Source organism: Convolutriloba macropyga, chromosome 10 (assembly GCF_964194025.1).
Source record: "Convolutriloba macropyga chromosome 10, txConMacr16.3, whole genome shotgun sequence".
NCBI classification, from domain to species: domain Eukaryota; kingdom Metazoa; phylum Xenacoelomorpha; order Acoela; family Convolutidae; genus Convolutriloba; species Convolutriloba macropyga.
The window spans coordinates 45,097,549-45,113,341 of NC_134477.1; the positions used below are offsets into that span (position 1 = coordinate 45,097,549).

A 15,793-nucleotide genomic window follows, 5' to 3' on the forward strand; every position below is an offset into this window, starting at 1 on the left:
ACTGAGGTGGTTAAAAAAAGAAAACTGAAAACCTTATCATTTAGAATGCTTGAATTAACAAAAAATTTATCAGTATATGCTCAATGTGTCCTATTGTACTATTAATCTAAAATACAATCTAAATTACAACAACCCATTTATGAAGGTAATATAGGTGGCTGATAAATCATCATTTAATTGGTTAATTCAAGAAGACGGGGTAATTAATGGGTACAGATGTGATTTGTGAAATGATCATTGATTAAACCGCTCCATATGGTCGTAATTTGTCAAGATAATTGAGCTCCGTCTACTAATTGTAATATCCTTTCACCACTACGGTCGAATTGTCAACATACGGCATCTGAAATTTCATCTGGGCATCTCGCAGTGGTTCGTTGATAATTTTGCATTTGAGAATGCGTCTCAAAAACTCCTTCAAATCTGATGAGAATTCGGGAAAAGACCTGACTCTCCCATTTTCATATCGTGGCACGAACGACATTGCAATGGACACGAGCAACAAGTTGACTTTAGTGAGGTCTTCGTTCAATTCTGTAGACTTGATCACTGGGTAGAAACAGGGCTCACTGCTATCTTGTCGAATCCACAAGTTGAGCTGCCCCGCTGGATAATAGCCGCGGTGGTACTTTTTAGCCCTTTCGGCTAAAAAAACTTTGGCAATTTCAAACCCAGACATTTGCGTTTTTGGGCGAATCTTATCCAATCTTTGAAGCGATAAGAGGGCTTGACCTTTAAAATTGTTCAAAAATTTTCCCCTCATCTTGGAACTTTCTAGAAGAAGGTTGCAGAAACTGTTTCCAGGATCCATAACTTTCGGTACCCTCTTTCGTTTTGGAATCTGCAGTTGTTGCAAGTTCAGCGTGTCATCAACTTGCAGACTTTTCCAATAAATGATCGACTTTAGAAATTTTTCGAAGCCATCCACAATATCCACGATTTTATCAGAATCCCTGTGATAGTTAATTGATAGATAATTGATAATTATGCAATGTCTTTGTCCTTTTTCGCCAAATTCCGAGACTTAGGGCAATTTTAATTGAATTGGAACCAATAAAATATAGAACGGTGTCGCGACAAAATACACAATGTAACAAAATATTCAAAAAACACCCACTATTTTGCCCTTATGTTAAAACTACAAGAACAATTATTTAGTATCCCGCGTCGCCACTTCCTAGGTTTCATACAAGGATCATATATATGTCATTCAAATCATACGCATTTACTATTACGATCCCTGCATGGAACCCAGGAAATCATACATGATCCTTGCATGAAACCTAGGAAATCATATATGATTCTTGCCGGAAAACTAGGATTTCATTCACCGTTCATATTTGAGACCAGTGAAATCATATATGGTTCTTATGTGAATCCCAGGAAATCATATATGATTCTTGAATGAATTCGAGGAAAGAAAAAAAAACACTTCCGGCATCTCTTAATTAAGGGATACTTTTTAATTTTCAAAATTGCTCTGTGATAAATTTTGCATGTCTGTTTCAGAAATATATGTTAATTTTGCCAAAAAAGAGTTCAATTAAAAACAAAGCGCCTTTTTTGTTGAATGTGCTGCCATACTGCGAGGGCTATGAAAAAACGATTAAAGTTTTCAAAATAAGCAAAAATCGATTACCAGGAAAAATGAAACTCAAGAACTCATCGTTTGGGTGACTCTGGTGTATTTTTTGCTGATTGAGCGTGGTAGCTGCTACAATTGGAGTCCTAATTTTTTGTATGATACTTCTATGGTCACCGAGAGATCATACAAATCGTATATAATCTTGTATGATTACCAGGAAAAAAGAAATCCAAGAACTCAACGTTTGGATGACTCGGGAGTATTTTTTACTGATTGAGCGTTGTTGCTGCTACAGTTGGAATCGTTTACAGCTACTTTTTTGTATCAATTTTGTATGATTACCAGGTAATCGTATAAATCACATATGACTTTGTATGATTACCGGAAAAATGAAACTCAAGAAATCATCGTTTGGGTGACTCTGGTGTATTTTGTACTGATCGAGCGTTGTAGCTGCTACAGTTGGAGTTGTTTACAACTACTTCATTTTTCTCTATGAAACTTGTATAATTACCGGGAAACCATACAAATCATATCTGACCTTTCATGAAATCAAAGAAAGTTGTATGATGGGTAACCCGGGATTTTAGTATTTTAGATAGATAACTTAGAATGTGTTAAAGTTAGTTTTAAAAATGTAACAGTACTGCTAGTGCATCTGGCCTTGACTCGCAGGTCATGTCCATGCCTCGGTTACAAAGAGATGTTAATATGAAACTACCAATACCGAACAGGGCATCAAATAATCCTCTTAAGCATGATAAAGGATGCTCGTAATATCGAGAGCTAATTTATAATCGAACTATTGAACGAAAAATTAAATGGATAGATTGTGTATGATGGCATTGGATATATTGTAACATTGGTAGCGTATATTGTCATGCAACCATATATAATCTCTTTTAACTCCAACTGTTTTTCGATTGTATATCCTAAATCCTCATTTAACTGAAAATTCTAAAACTCATCATGCAGAGTACGAGTACTTATTTAGTACTTATTGCCGTAGGCCGTCAAGTTATCTGAATAAATACTCAATAAAAAGTTATAGTCAATGTTTTTATGCGTCAGTATACCAGGAATCAAGGGGCGTAGTTAGCAAAAACATTGTTGTTCTGAATTTCTATAGCAGTACATGTGACCATAATAGCTGCTGATATTACTATTTGACAATCCTTATAGTTAAGTTTTTATCCAGCTACACAATCGAACTCATAAGGTACTTATACAACTGAATAAACTTGAAAGGCAGGGCAAATGGGAAAAAATTGAGAACGTATTCTTAAGGATGGAAGGGTGGTATCTTCAGATCGAGAGTGGAACGCTAGACAGGGGAAGCATGCGTTAGGAACTGCATAGTTTGGAAAAGGAAGAGTGCAAAAAGATCTGGAGAAGAAGATCTGAATATGAGTTGGCATATGTTCAATGATGGATGGATTTTTAGAATTATTAAAACAGTCAATTAAGTAATGTTATCCAATCTTGCTACAGTCTAATTCAAGTTAAAGCTTGCAAGGTAAAATGTCACAACTCTATTGAGGTCAAACAAATGCCAAAATACCACTGCAGAAAAAACCACGTATTCTACTCTGTTTTAAACATATACCTCCCAGGAACTAATTAATAATGTGGAAGTGTTGCCAATGCGTAAGTGAACCATGCGAATTTTGCAAAACGCAACAAATATTTAAAAAATTACAAGATTTCGTATTCAGATCAGATCTCTAGTAACAAGTTAGTGCGCTTTTATTATTTTTGGAATATATGAGGCGTTTTTCATTGTTTTAAAAAAAGAGTTTTACTCACAGTTTTGGAAAAAACTATCTGTTTGTTTTTGTTGTTGTTGCTTTGAAATTTTCAATTTTCAATTTGATTCAGATCAACACTGTTTGCCGACCTTTCTAGAGCTTCTCGCTAAATTTGTTTGAAGAAACATCCGACAATCTTTGATTAAGGGCACAAGAGCATTTTCTTGAAGAAAGAAAAGGTATTGAACTTTCAACTTCTCTTCTTAATTTTCCAAATTTCTAAGTAAACTAGACTGTTTAGCTTCTTTGAACATCTACAAAACAGTTTGCACGCATCTTATTGTGTTGTAACATCAAAATATACTTTACCGCTTGTCCGAAAGTGAAGTTTTAATGTTTTTGTCATGAATTCTGGTTCCCGTTCGCCAGGGAACTCGCATTATTCACTTGCGCTTGCGAAGCTGTGAAATATCTTTATTTCAAGCTTGGATACTCCTCTTTTTTGACCAACAAAACTATACATATTAAATTGAAACGGCATGGCAAGCATTAAAAAAAGCCGCTTAAACATTTTTTTGTATGTAATTGTAGGAAAAGGAAATGAAATCTCGTTTTTGGCTCTGCACAATCTTTTTTGAAAGCAGCGAAACCCGGGCCGAGTTGTCAGCGCTAAAAAACGCAAAATTATGTAAGATTGGCGTTGAATGTGTTGAATTTATATAAGATCTACGCTCAATCGTAAATCTTACATAAATTCAACGCATTCAACGCCAATCTTACATAATTTTGCGTTGAATTTTGGCGTAGATCTTACATAATTAGTGTTGAATTTTAGAGTAGATCTTACATATTTAGCGTTGAATTTAGAGTAGATTTTACATAAAGTCAACGCATTCAACGCCAATCTTACAAATTTTGCGTTGAATTGTAGCGTAGATCTTACATATTTTGCTTTGAATTTAGCGTACGTCTTACATAAATTCAACGCATTCAATGCCAACCTTACATACTGTGCGTCGAATTTATCGTAGATCTTACATAAAATCAACGCATTCAACGCCAATCTTACATATTTAGCGTTGAATTTTAGCGCAGATCTTGCATATTTAGCGTTGATTTTAGCGTAGATCTTAAATAAATTCAACGCATTCAACCCCAATCTTACATAGTTTGCGTTGAATTTTGGCGTAGATCTTACATATTTAGCGTTGATTTTTAGCGTAGATCTGACATAAATTCATCGCGTTCAACGCCAATCTTACATATTTTGCGTTGAATTTTGGCGTAGATCTTATAAATTTAGCGTTGAATTTTTTCCATTCCATTTCAGACCACTTTACGACTTTAAAAGTTTTCAAATATTTTTTTATTCAAAATGTCAATATTTTCACTGTTTCGACCCCTATACTTCACACCTGAGAAAAGCGAAGTCAGCAATAAACTGCTTTTCAGTGCTCTTTTATAGTGCAAAATCCATTTCAGACCATTTTACGATTTCAAAACTTTTCCAAGTTTTTTTTTCGAAAAATCAATTTTTTTCACTGTTTCGTGTTCCTGCTCCAACAACTTTGATGCCCATCCTTGTTTTCTAGAAGAAACCTGATCCGTGAGGACTTACCTTTTCTTTTCTTCTTGGAAACGCCCAAAATTAATTTAAGAGTCTAAGTAGAATCTTTAAGAATCTAAGTGATTAAATCTTGTTTCTGTTGCGTTGTCTCAATTCTTTTTTAAAAACTTTTTAAAGGGTATTCAAATACAATTACTAATGGTTCGGCAAAAAAGACATTCGAGTTGCAATTTGAGCTTGCCCTTAAAATATGTTATTCAATTTTGATTCGCAGTAGAAAGAAAAAGATTTCCTGACCAATTATTCCGTATCGAACTTTTCAAAAACGAAAATTAAACCCCTTGAATTAAAAACAAACAATTTCAATGAAAACGTAATTGTTAACAAATATTAACATATAAATATTAACATATAAATTTTTTTTTGTTGCTAAAAACTCACTGTTGCATATAAAAAAATCATTTTGTCAGGAGATCAGTTTTTTTTTGTGTTTTTTATGTTATCCTTAAACCAGAAACTTACATTCAACTCGACAACTTTTCAATATTTTCTACGCGGAAAAAGAGATAATCAAGAAGCTGACGAGAAAACGCCAAAAAACACATATATTCTCCATAAAAAATATATGTGATCTGTGATATATATTTGACACTATATGTGACCTTGGCCGCTTTTAGAGTGAAAAACTGGGATACAAACAGATCCAGAGCGTTTTCAGGAGACTATGACATTTACTAATATTTTTAATATCATTCAAACGTCTTGGCTCGCTATGTATTATTAAAATCGAAGAGTTGCTTTTTTGTAAATTGTTTAAGGAAGGAAATGTTCAGAAACATTTTTCCAGCCTTTTTTCGTAATTCGCACAATCTGTGACTTTGCCTGGCCTACCTACTGAGTTTATTGATGTCTGATAATAGGATCCAAAAACTTTTTTCTAATTATTTCGGAGCAAATCCAGCGAATGATCTTTTCGATCTGATTTTTGGTCTGCGTAGGGTGCAAAGTGACATGACTATATTACGGCCAGAAAAAAGTTGCAGACTTGTGATAATATTATTCAGTTCCGCGGTTGCGGTCTCGCATAAAATTATGTCAGAAACGCGCTGACAGCCGCTGAAAAACAATCAGCAGAGAAATCTTATTTAATAATCCGCTTAAGATGTTGAACTTTAAACACATTCTTCACAAAATTTAAAGCACTTTTAAACATATTAAGCTGATAATTATGTAAGATTTATCTACTGAAAAAATGTTATGATCATTTTATTTATCATTATTTTATAAATTTTTTGTCGGCACAATTCTTACATATTCCAGTGTTTTCAGCAGTTATCTTACACAATTTCAGCACCTATCGTACGAATTTTCAACATTTTTCTCACACAATTTGGAAAATTACCAATTCGGAATTCATTTTCAATTTTTGCTTCTCCTGTACATATGAGGGCAGTACCTGAAAAAGACTAAAGAGCCTCGTACCAGAGCAGTCTAACTTTAAAAAGAATTGGAAAACTGCCAAAATACTTAAGATTTTTGTCAACTCTTAAGAGAAAGTAGTTATCGCAGCTGGAGTATATTGCCACATTTCTTGATTGAATGAAACCAGGTAGCTTAAAAATATTTGTCTTCTTTCCACTATCCGCGATGAAAAGGTGACGCGTTTCAGTTGTTCTCGTTTTCAAAAATATGAATTAACAACGTGATTTTTAATTGATTATCGGCTCTTCAGAATTGCAAAAGATGAAGGATCGTACATGCTGACTACTCTATAAGCAATAGTAAGCTACAAAATTGCGCATATAGTTTTCACGCAAGAAATTTGCTGAAAGTGCTGATTCCGAGATTTTTGGAAGTTACGACATTATGTCAATCCGCAAATTTTGTGCATTCTCTGCACTGTGTTAGAAAAATAGAAATATAAACCGACTAATGTCGGAAGAATTGCTCTCGAACGACAGGCGGGTGGAAAAACAGTTGGCTACACCGGTGTTTGAACTATGGACCTCGCGATCCCTAACCAGAAGCACTGCCCACTCCGTTATATGTCTTTCTTATGCTGCAATCATTTTTATCTCAGCCACAAGCTTTACTTCGGAGTGAGAACAATAGAGATCAATCAAAAGTGAAGAGCGAAAGCGTGAAAAAGTCACTGGAGAAGACAAAAAATGTTCTAAAAGAAAAGCTCAAAAACAGTCAAGCAAAAAATTGAATAAAAGACCAACGCGTTTACAATAAATGCTATGAATTTCGTTCAAGAGCAGTTAAACAATGATTGGGCAAAATTTTCAAAGCAAATTTTTCACCTGGTTGCAATGATCGAGACCAGAACCGACAAGCCTCTCACTCTCCTCTTTATTGGACAGCAAATCAACATCCAAAGCTTTGCCAGCCGTGCCACCTCATGTGCAGTCGAATCTCTCATTTTCATCATATCAACTGACCGCTCCATTACGGACACAGAAAAGGTAAAGTTTCCCGATATCTCCAGCATTCTTGTCGCTTGATTAGGTCCCTGGACAGCACCTCTAAGCGCCAAATGCATGTTACGCACTTGCAAATCGGAGTTTTGAGATTCACCGCGGGTTCCAAAGTTGGGATGGTTCAGAGCATTTGGAGCGGTTAGCAAATCGACTTTCACGCCCTCCCTTTTCCAGTGAAGCGTACATAGAAAATCGTCAAACTGGATATCAACGCTTTTGTCTAACTTTGATTGGAGAAGACTTTTCCAATGCGTCAGAACCTTTTTCCGGAGCGTATCCAACTTTTTATCAAACCCAATTGTTTTATCGCTCCACCAACTTTGATCCATGTTGACATAAACAACACAGTCGAAATCCATATTAGCCCAGCAACTCGTTTTTTGCCCAGCTCCGCCCACAAAGACAAACCGGTCAAATGATAATTCGCCACTGTTTTCACGAATGATTCGAAATACTTCGTCAACTTTTTGTCGTCCGAAGGTTTTAGAATCTTCAGTTGGGCCCAGCTGTTGTCCTAATTGCTTCAGCGCTACTCTTAAGTCCATTTTTGCAATCAAATTTTCGAAAAATTTTATCAATTTTTTCTTCAGAAAAGCGCGGTTCTAGTTTTTTGTGTCAGTTGTATATTTTTGAAATTCCCAACGTTGAAAAAACAATTTTAACGATACTGCGCTAGAAATAATAATATGTTCAACGGTCGTCTTTTATCACACAAAACTGAATGAATGAAGAATGTATTATATGCATTGTATATTTTGTTAGTTTTAGCGCACTTAGAAACGCTTTTGTTTGTTCTATTTCTCAGAAATTGGTAAAACTAGAATAATACTTTGACTTTCATATTAAGCCGAAGTAAAAGTCAGCCGAAATAGAAGCAAGTCGGAAGTTATGTAATCTATCAGAAACAATACATCGTTAACCGTTACAATCAACACTGCGCATAGTATTATAGTGCATAATGTATTCCATATTGCACAGAAACAAAAAACGTCAGTCTTTAGACATCTAGTGGGTCTCAGCGGACGCTGTCCATGGACATGCCTCTCATCCACGGTGGGATGTAATCCGGAAACCGCGGGCGGGTTATCGCGGCTTCCACCGGCCCGCCAGGGGCAGCTTAAAATGCGCGTATCCCAAAATTTTTCGGCTTACTTGACCTCATTTTCAAATTTCGGCGTACTTGCCTATCGGCTTGCCTGACCGCCACCACTTAACATTATACAAGTGAATTCACAAAAAAAAATAAACACCAACAGAATCTTTTCGCCAAGTGATTTAATTTTGCCTACGAATTATTTTACACGTTTACGTATAGACATGCATTAAAAAAGAGTCGCATATCAACAGAATATGGTGCCAAGATTATTAGGCGACAGAGAGTTTAGTCGACCTAGAAGATAAAATTTATTTAATTCTGATTGATCGATTTGCAAAAAAATATGACCCCGGATTTGCAAAAACCAGTTCGTCCGAACATAGCAATTTGTTCGCAGCTGAATTGCTAGTTAAAATTCTCATTTCTGGCAGATTAAAACCCACGTCGGCCAATTCGACTATCGCCCGAAGGAACCTTATAAGCAAATAAATTTAAACTAAGTAGAAATTTTGCAATAGGTTGCTACGGTGCTAGGATTATTGGCCGAAAGTGGGCTTTAGTCGACATAAAAGCGGGAAATTTAGCAGTCGATTAAATTTGACTGGTCGAAAGGCCCGGTTAATCAAAATTTCACTATTTAGTATAACCATTATAATGTTGTGCGGCCTGTGTCGAGTAGTAATACAAGAAGAAACTGGGGATAAAAGGACGCACCCATGAATATAGATTAGGTTTAGCCTAATTTCATCAGTTCTTCTAAAAATAACTATGAATTCAGATTAGGTATAGAGACAGCGCCTGAAAAGTATAGTGAGGAAAATTGTAGTGAGCCAGAACAAAAGACGGGTGGAATGAAATTAAATGCTTGATTGGAAAAAAATTTCACTCGAATTAACAGTACCCGGACCTACCGCCAGTTCAATATCAGTAATCGGTAAAACTATTTTCAAGTGTGATTTCATTACTGAATCAGAACAATGATCAATTTCACTTGGCAGTCTTGTTGTACATAATCATTGATTTGCTGCATTAAAATTATTATACGATGTACTTATTTAATGTTGTACCTAATCTTGAAAAACGTATCATAAAGTCATCTTAACTTCACCGTTTACCGCCTTTCATTTCAAATAGTATGTCTGTTGCCCTAATTCCCGCACTGGGAATTGTTTGTTCATATTCGTTATGACTTCTGTGTTGCTAACTGATTATACTTTCCATTCTCTTAGTTTTGCACATCGAGTACAGTTGCTCATTTTAAAATATTTCCTGTCAGCCGTATTTACTACCTGAGTAAAATAGTTAAGTACTAGACAAGCATTTCGCTAAGCGAATCTAAGTACAAAACTGTGTTAAGTGCACTCGCCGCACGATTAAACAAAATAAAAATCCTAAAAGTGATTCGCAGTGCAAGTTCAAGTAAACAATATTGTACCCGACTTGGCGCAATCAGCAACGCAAAAGCAAACCCCACTTGGAATCGAACCCTTCTGGGAAAAACCTAGTGCAGACTCTCCGTTGAAGTGGCAAAAATGGCAGGTGCAGGCGAAACTGGCCCTTCTTGCGAAGGAGAGTAATGCATTAGAAATTCTGCTTCCACCAAAGCCCGAGACTGTTTAACTTCCATTAAAAACAATCTATGAGAGTACAATAACAGGTTCCTCAGCCCAATCAGAACGAGAACGGTTAGCTAGAAATGCACAATTGATAATGAACTGGGAAAATCGATGTCAGAAACAGATGGAGATAGGGATCATGTGTGGAGACAAGCCATGGACACAGACAGACCGCACCACAGTATCTATTGTATACCTCAGTTTGGGCACCGAAGGAAGACGCATCATATGTAGCAGAAGCCCGCATCTCAAGATGGACCTATTGACAACAGTGAAACTTTGGCAAATCATGGAAGCTACGTTCATTCGTCAGCGAAAGATTACCCTTGATAGGTACATGCTCCTAACAAACAGTCAAAAGGGGAATCAATTGAACATTTCTTTGGCTAATTGATGGAATTTTCCGAGAATTGCGATCTTAGAAATCAAGAGGATACTCTGATCAGAGATCTTTTCATTCCAAATATGCAAGATCCAAAAATTCAACGAGAATTACTTAGAGAAAATCTCGAACCACCACAAGCCCCACGTTTGGCCATAAATATGGAACTCGGTCAATGGAATCAGTTACAGATTTTGAACACACAACCCGCATTGCATGTAAATGCAATAATTTCACAACGACAATCAAATCAACGACAATATACTTCAGCCCACATCCGACAAACGAATCAACTATGCCGGAATTGTGGCTTCACTTGGTCAGCGAATCACAAGGATAAAGGTATTGGGAAAAGCAAGATGTGCAATAATTGTGGTTTAAAGAATCACTTTTCACGTGTATGTCGTAAGCCGAAGTCTTCATCCACTAAACAAACTCGTTCAAATGTTAACTCAATTGAGGACAATACAACTTATCAGTCTGTCAATGCGATCCAATATGCCAATTATAATCATCAATGTGAATCCCACTATGATAGTTCAGATGATAACATGGTAGCTAGCATTGCTAGTAACAGAGTTCAAATCGAACCCAAAAAAATAAATCTTACAGATGGGAAACACAAAAGTAGCACTTCTCGATGATTCCGGGAGTGTGTATAGCATTTTGAATGAATCCCTTGCTACTGAGGTAATAAACAATTCTACCCTTCCACAATGGTTGACAACTGCACCTGCACAAGAACTCAAGACCTTTGCTAATGAATCAATACCCGTCATTGGAACGATGCAAGCGACGATAGAAAATAATGGATGGCGGATCGAAGACGCCGAATTTGTGGTCGTTAGAGACGGATTGAAACCACTGATCGGCAGAGGTTTATCTGAAATTCTGGGAATTTCAATTACTCAAACTCTTTGTTCAGATGAAGGTAGTATGGTCAACGTTATCACAACTCAATGCCCATTCAAAACACGCATAGCAAATCAATTTCCTCAACTTATCTCACGTATCGGCAGATCAAAAGTTCACATTGTTAAATCAAAATTTCACAAAAATTTTCAAACCTGAACATTAAACAGGTAGAAGAGTACCTATTATTTTACAATACCGAGTCAATAGTGAAATTAAAAAACTTATTGAAGAAGAACACATAGAGAAACCTTATAATTGCTCCGATCAATATTTTATTTCCCCAATATTTATTACAGTTAAAGGAGATCAAACAATAAAATTAGCCTTAGACTCTAAAATACTCAATAAATTCATACAAAGAAATAAGTACCAAATGCCGAATATTGAAACACTTTTAGACTCCATATCACAAATAATAACAGTTTACAAAACAGAACCATCGGATAAATTCCATTTCTCTACTATAGATCTTAAGTATGCGTATAGCCAACTAAATCTCCACCCTGACACAGCGAAAAATTGTAATTTTAGTATCGTCAGTGGTGATATGACAGGCACATATCGATTTAAAACAGATTTTTGCGGCCTTTCAGACATGCTTGCCGAGTTGCAGAAGGCGATCAATTGTACGTTAATCGGCCTTAAAAACACATTTTGTTTCCCGGACGATATTCTTATTGTAAGTAAAGGTTCAGAAGAAAATCACTTTCAACTTGTATTAGATTGTCTTAAGAAAGTGGATGCATATAACCTTCGTATCAACCTTCCCAAAAGTCATTTTGCGAAGCAAGAAATTTCATGGTTGGGGTAAAATACTACTCAATCAGGGACATCACTTCTAGACTCTAAAACTTTGGCAATCCTTTCATTGCAACCACCTTATACACTTAAAAATTTACGCTCTTTCCTTGGTTTGGTTCACTATACTAGTAAATTTATTCCTAACCTAGACCAACTTTGCCATCCTCTAAGACCCCTTCTTCGTTAATCTACAAAATACATCTGAACTGATGAACACACTACATTTTAATGCTATAAAAACACGAATCCCGTATCACACAAAAAACATTCATTATAACCCGCAACTCGAAACACGTATAACATGTGATGCTTCTCGATCCGGCCCAGGAGCAGCATTAGAACAATTGACAGTCAATGGTTGGAAGCAGATTTCTTTTGCATCTAGATTTTTGAATAGTAATGAAGAACGCTACAGCATCAATGAACTTCAACTTTTTGCAGTGGTTTCGTCCATAGAAGGTTTTAAAAATTACCTTTATGGCAAAGAATTTCCTATCATAGCTGATCATTGAGCTCTTCTTTCAATCTTAAAAAAACATAGATCAAACAAAAGCTTTAACAGTCGTTTATCACGATGAGTTGATCGACCTTTACCCTTCCAATTTGAAATAGAACATTTGCGAGGCGCAATGATAGGACTTGTTGATTATATATCCCGCAACCCTTATCAACCGGCAAAAACTAATTCTAAATATGATGAAGAATTTTTAGTCGCAACATTATCACCTATGCACACTGATGCAAAATTACTTCAACAAGAGAAACAAATTTCTGTTGTTACACTTAATCAATTTTACCACGATAGTAAACCTGATTTTCAAACATCTAGCACTCAATATACTAAACAAATATTGAATATAAATTCTGTTAGACCTAAATTAATAATAAAAGACAATATGTCTCTCGCTCCGCAAAGTTCTAGTTCAGTCCTAAAACGTAATCATAAGTTTATAAGTGATTCCGCAACGCGCATACGCTTAACAAAAAATAATCCAGCACTCGCTATGCGAATGCATCATTCAAATCTACTCCCTTTTAAAATTATTAATTTGGATAGTGAACATGCAATGCGCGTACGCTTAACTCAAAATAATTCAACTTTCGCCAAACAAAAGCCTAATCAAAACTCCACCAACTTTAATTGCACAAAATTTGATAGCACACCCGCACCACAAGTACATTTAACTCAAAATCAATTCACACTTACCCAGCAATTTCATATTTTCAATTCAATTATTTCTAATCATAATATTTTTGTTGGTGATTTCGATCCGCCATTACGCTTTACTCATAATAAGTTAACACTTGCCGGGCATAATCCCTTATTTTTCATCCAGTCATTTATTTCGTATAACTCAAATGCTTTATTTGCAACTCACACTAGTAAACACCAAATTAAATCCAAACTCGCATCGCATAAAACAAATACTATAAAAACATCACTACAAATTGTGTGTCAAATAGCACTATTTGAGACACAAAATACCTGAAAGGCGTCACTGGCTTACCAAAACCAGCATCAATTCACTGAATTAAGCCACTTTAACTTGTCAATCACAAATAAGCCTTAAGTTTCTTCCTTAAATAGCACTCAAAAGTCGCATACCTTAAATAATTCACGTGTCGAATTGACAAACAACGAAAAGTCGCTTTTTGCCCAAACTCACTGTGAAGTTCTTTTGTCTTCTTCCTCAATTAATTTAATTGAGAGTTCAGCAAATTAATCAAAAACGAGTCAACAAGTGTCCGCAATGAAAGGCAAATCCACCTCTACACTTTCTACTATAACGTCGCCTTGCGTTTTCTTCACTAATACAGCAAACCCAAACCACGCCTCGCCAATCACCATCTCATTCCAATATCAGCACCCCGCTCACTGATAGCCCTCAACTTCTCTCCTTTGACAAGGTGGTTGGTAAAGTATTCAACAAGGTCTAATCGCTTCCCTAACGAGTAACGATGCAGTACTCAAAGAAGTCAGGTACTGCATCATCCGCTCTGACGAGGGCCGTTTGAAAGAGTTAAACCCCTACCTAAAAAGCTACTGGCGGGACTTACATGTCACCAGTGGTTGCGTTTTCATGGACGAGAAGGTGGCCACCCCCAACGCCTTAAAGGATGCGCTTATCGAGGATCTCCATGCCACCCACCCGGGTAGCTGGGGGATGGTATGTATGGCCCAACATTGTTGGTGGCCATACATGAATAGAGACTTTTCGGTCAGGGCAATAGAGTGCAAACTTGCACTGCAATTGGTTAAAATTTAAAATCTATAATTCTCGCACAGCAATTTCAAGCACATAAACCATGTATAGTCCGAATCAAGAAATAGAAATAGATTTCGCAGGACCTATTAATAATGAAAAAGATCATACATTTTTTTCTTTTAACATGCATCGATAGATTTTCCAAATACCCTCAGCTGAAATTTTTGATAACGCAAATGCTTCTAATGTCATTAAATTTTTAGGTAATTACATACACTTTCACGGAGTTCCTCGTTCGTTGCGAAGAGATCAAGCTCGTTGTCTTAAAGGAAATCAAGTAAAAATCTCTTGCACAAGAAATACTATCAATCTAATTCCAGCCCCAGTAATTGATCACCGAGCTATAGGTTTAGTCGAACGATTAATAAGTACAAATAAACAGCGCCTTGCATGTATAAAAGAAGCAAATAAAGAATTAAATTCGTTCACCAATAAAGCAGCACTGAAATCAATCCTCTACCATCTCCGCATATGTAAACATAAAACTACTAAGTTTTTGCTTTCGAATCTCAATTTGGGCGAAAAGCCAACACTCTGCTTAGCAATATTAGTACTAAACCATATTCTTCTGATTTAAGTTATGAGAAAATTTTAAAACATTATTTAGACGAAGAGGAGGTCACACCCAATGAATTGCTTCCAGAAGATCATTAGGGGAATTATCGTAGTGACGAAGAAGTCGATAGGAACATGTGTGCGGCCACAAATGACGCTCTCTCTCACAAACGGCTTGCGGGTGACAAAGAGTCCAGATTCTTAAGCTCGATGAAAACCCAACGCCCTATAACTCTCAAAGAACACACAGTTCAACTCAATATTGCCCGTAAGAGGCATCCAAAAAGAAGCTCAAAAAAGAACCTTGACGAGCTATATGAAGTGTTGGCCTCTGGTTCCGTCGTACAGAAGACATATCAGTTTACGTCGGTGATTCGTGAACCCAGGAAGCTGGAGGTCACGGTCAGAAATAGCGATACTGCTAAGTTTGGCAACCGTTATGAACGGAAAACGAAATTAACAGAATACATCAACCATAGAGGTTCCAGAGCAAAACGAAAAATCAACCGAGGCCAAAATTCTGAGTCATACAAAAGAGTTCACACGAATTCAGAGAAGCAATCAAAAGATGAGACACCGCAAACGTGATACGGCAAGCGGTGTCTCATCTTAAAAATCTAATATTGCTTGCGCAATGCGAGTACGAATGCCAAAAGTGCCACCCAACCTTGTACCGCCAGAGACTCCATCGCAACCAGAAACCAATTCAGATCAACAAATTATTACTTCAGAAGTAATTATTGCACCTACACCAATGAGCCAATGATCGGAACTAAGA

The 15,793-nt window shown here is 36.4% G+C and overlaps 1 protein-coding gene across 1 annotated transcript; it reads right to left on the bottom strand.

The window, feature by feature from the left end:
- Nucleotides 1-39: 39 nt before the first annotated feature.
- LOC142348593 (uncharacterized) lies at nt 40-8,150 on the bottom strand. Its single transcript, XM_075399987.1, has 2 exons — nt 7,207-8,150; nt 40-953 (listed from the first exon to the last, which is right to left on the bottom strand). Exons 1-2 carry the CDS (start codon nt 7,926-7,928, stop codon nt 293-295), a joined length of 1,383 nt encoding a protein of 460 aa, XP_075256102.1. The 5' UTR covers nt 7,929-8,150; the 3' UTR covers nt 40-292.
- Between the last annotated feature and the right edge of the window lie 7,643 nt (nt 8,151-15,793).

Bases quoted from the DNA above. Each gene is read 5' to 3' on its own strand.
- LOC142348593 (XM_075399987.1), bottom strand. From the start codon at position 7,928: ATGGACTTAAGAGTAGCGCTGAAGCAATTAGGACAACAGCTGGGCCCA. The intron at 954-7,206 runs GTGAAAAATTTG...TAACTATCACAG, and splicing joins GTCTCGATCATTGCAACCAG to GGATTCTGATAAAATCGTGG.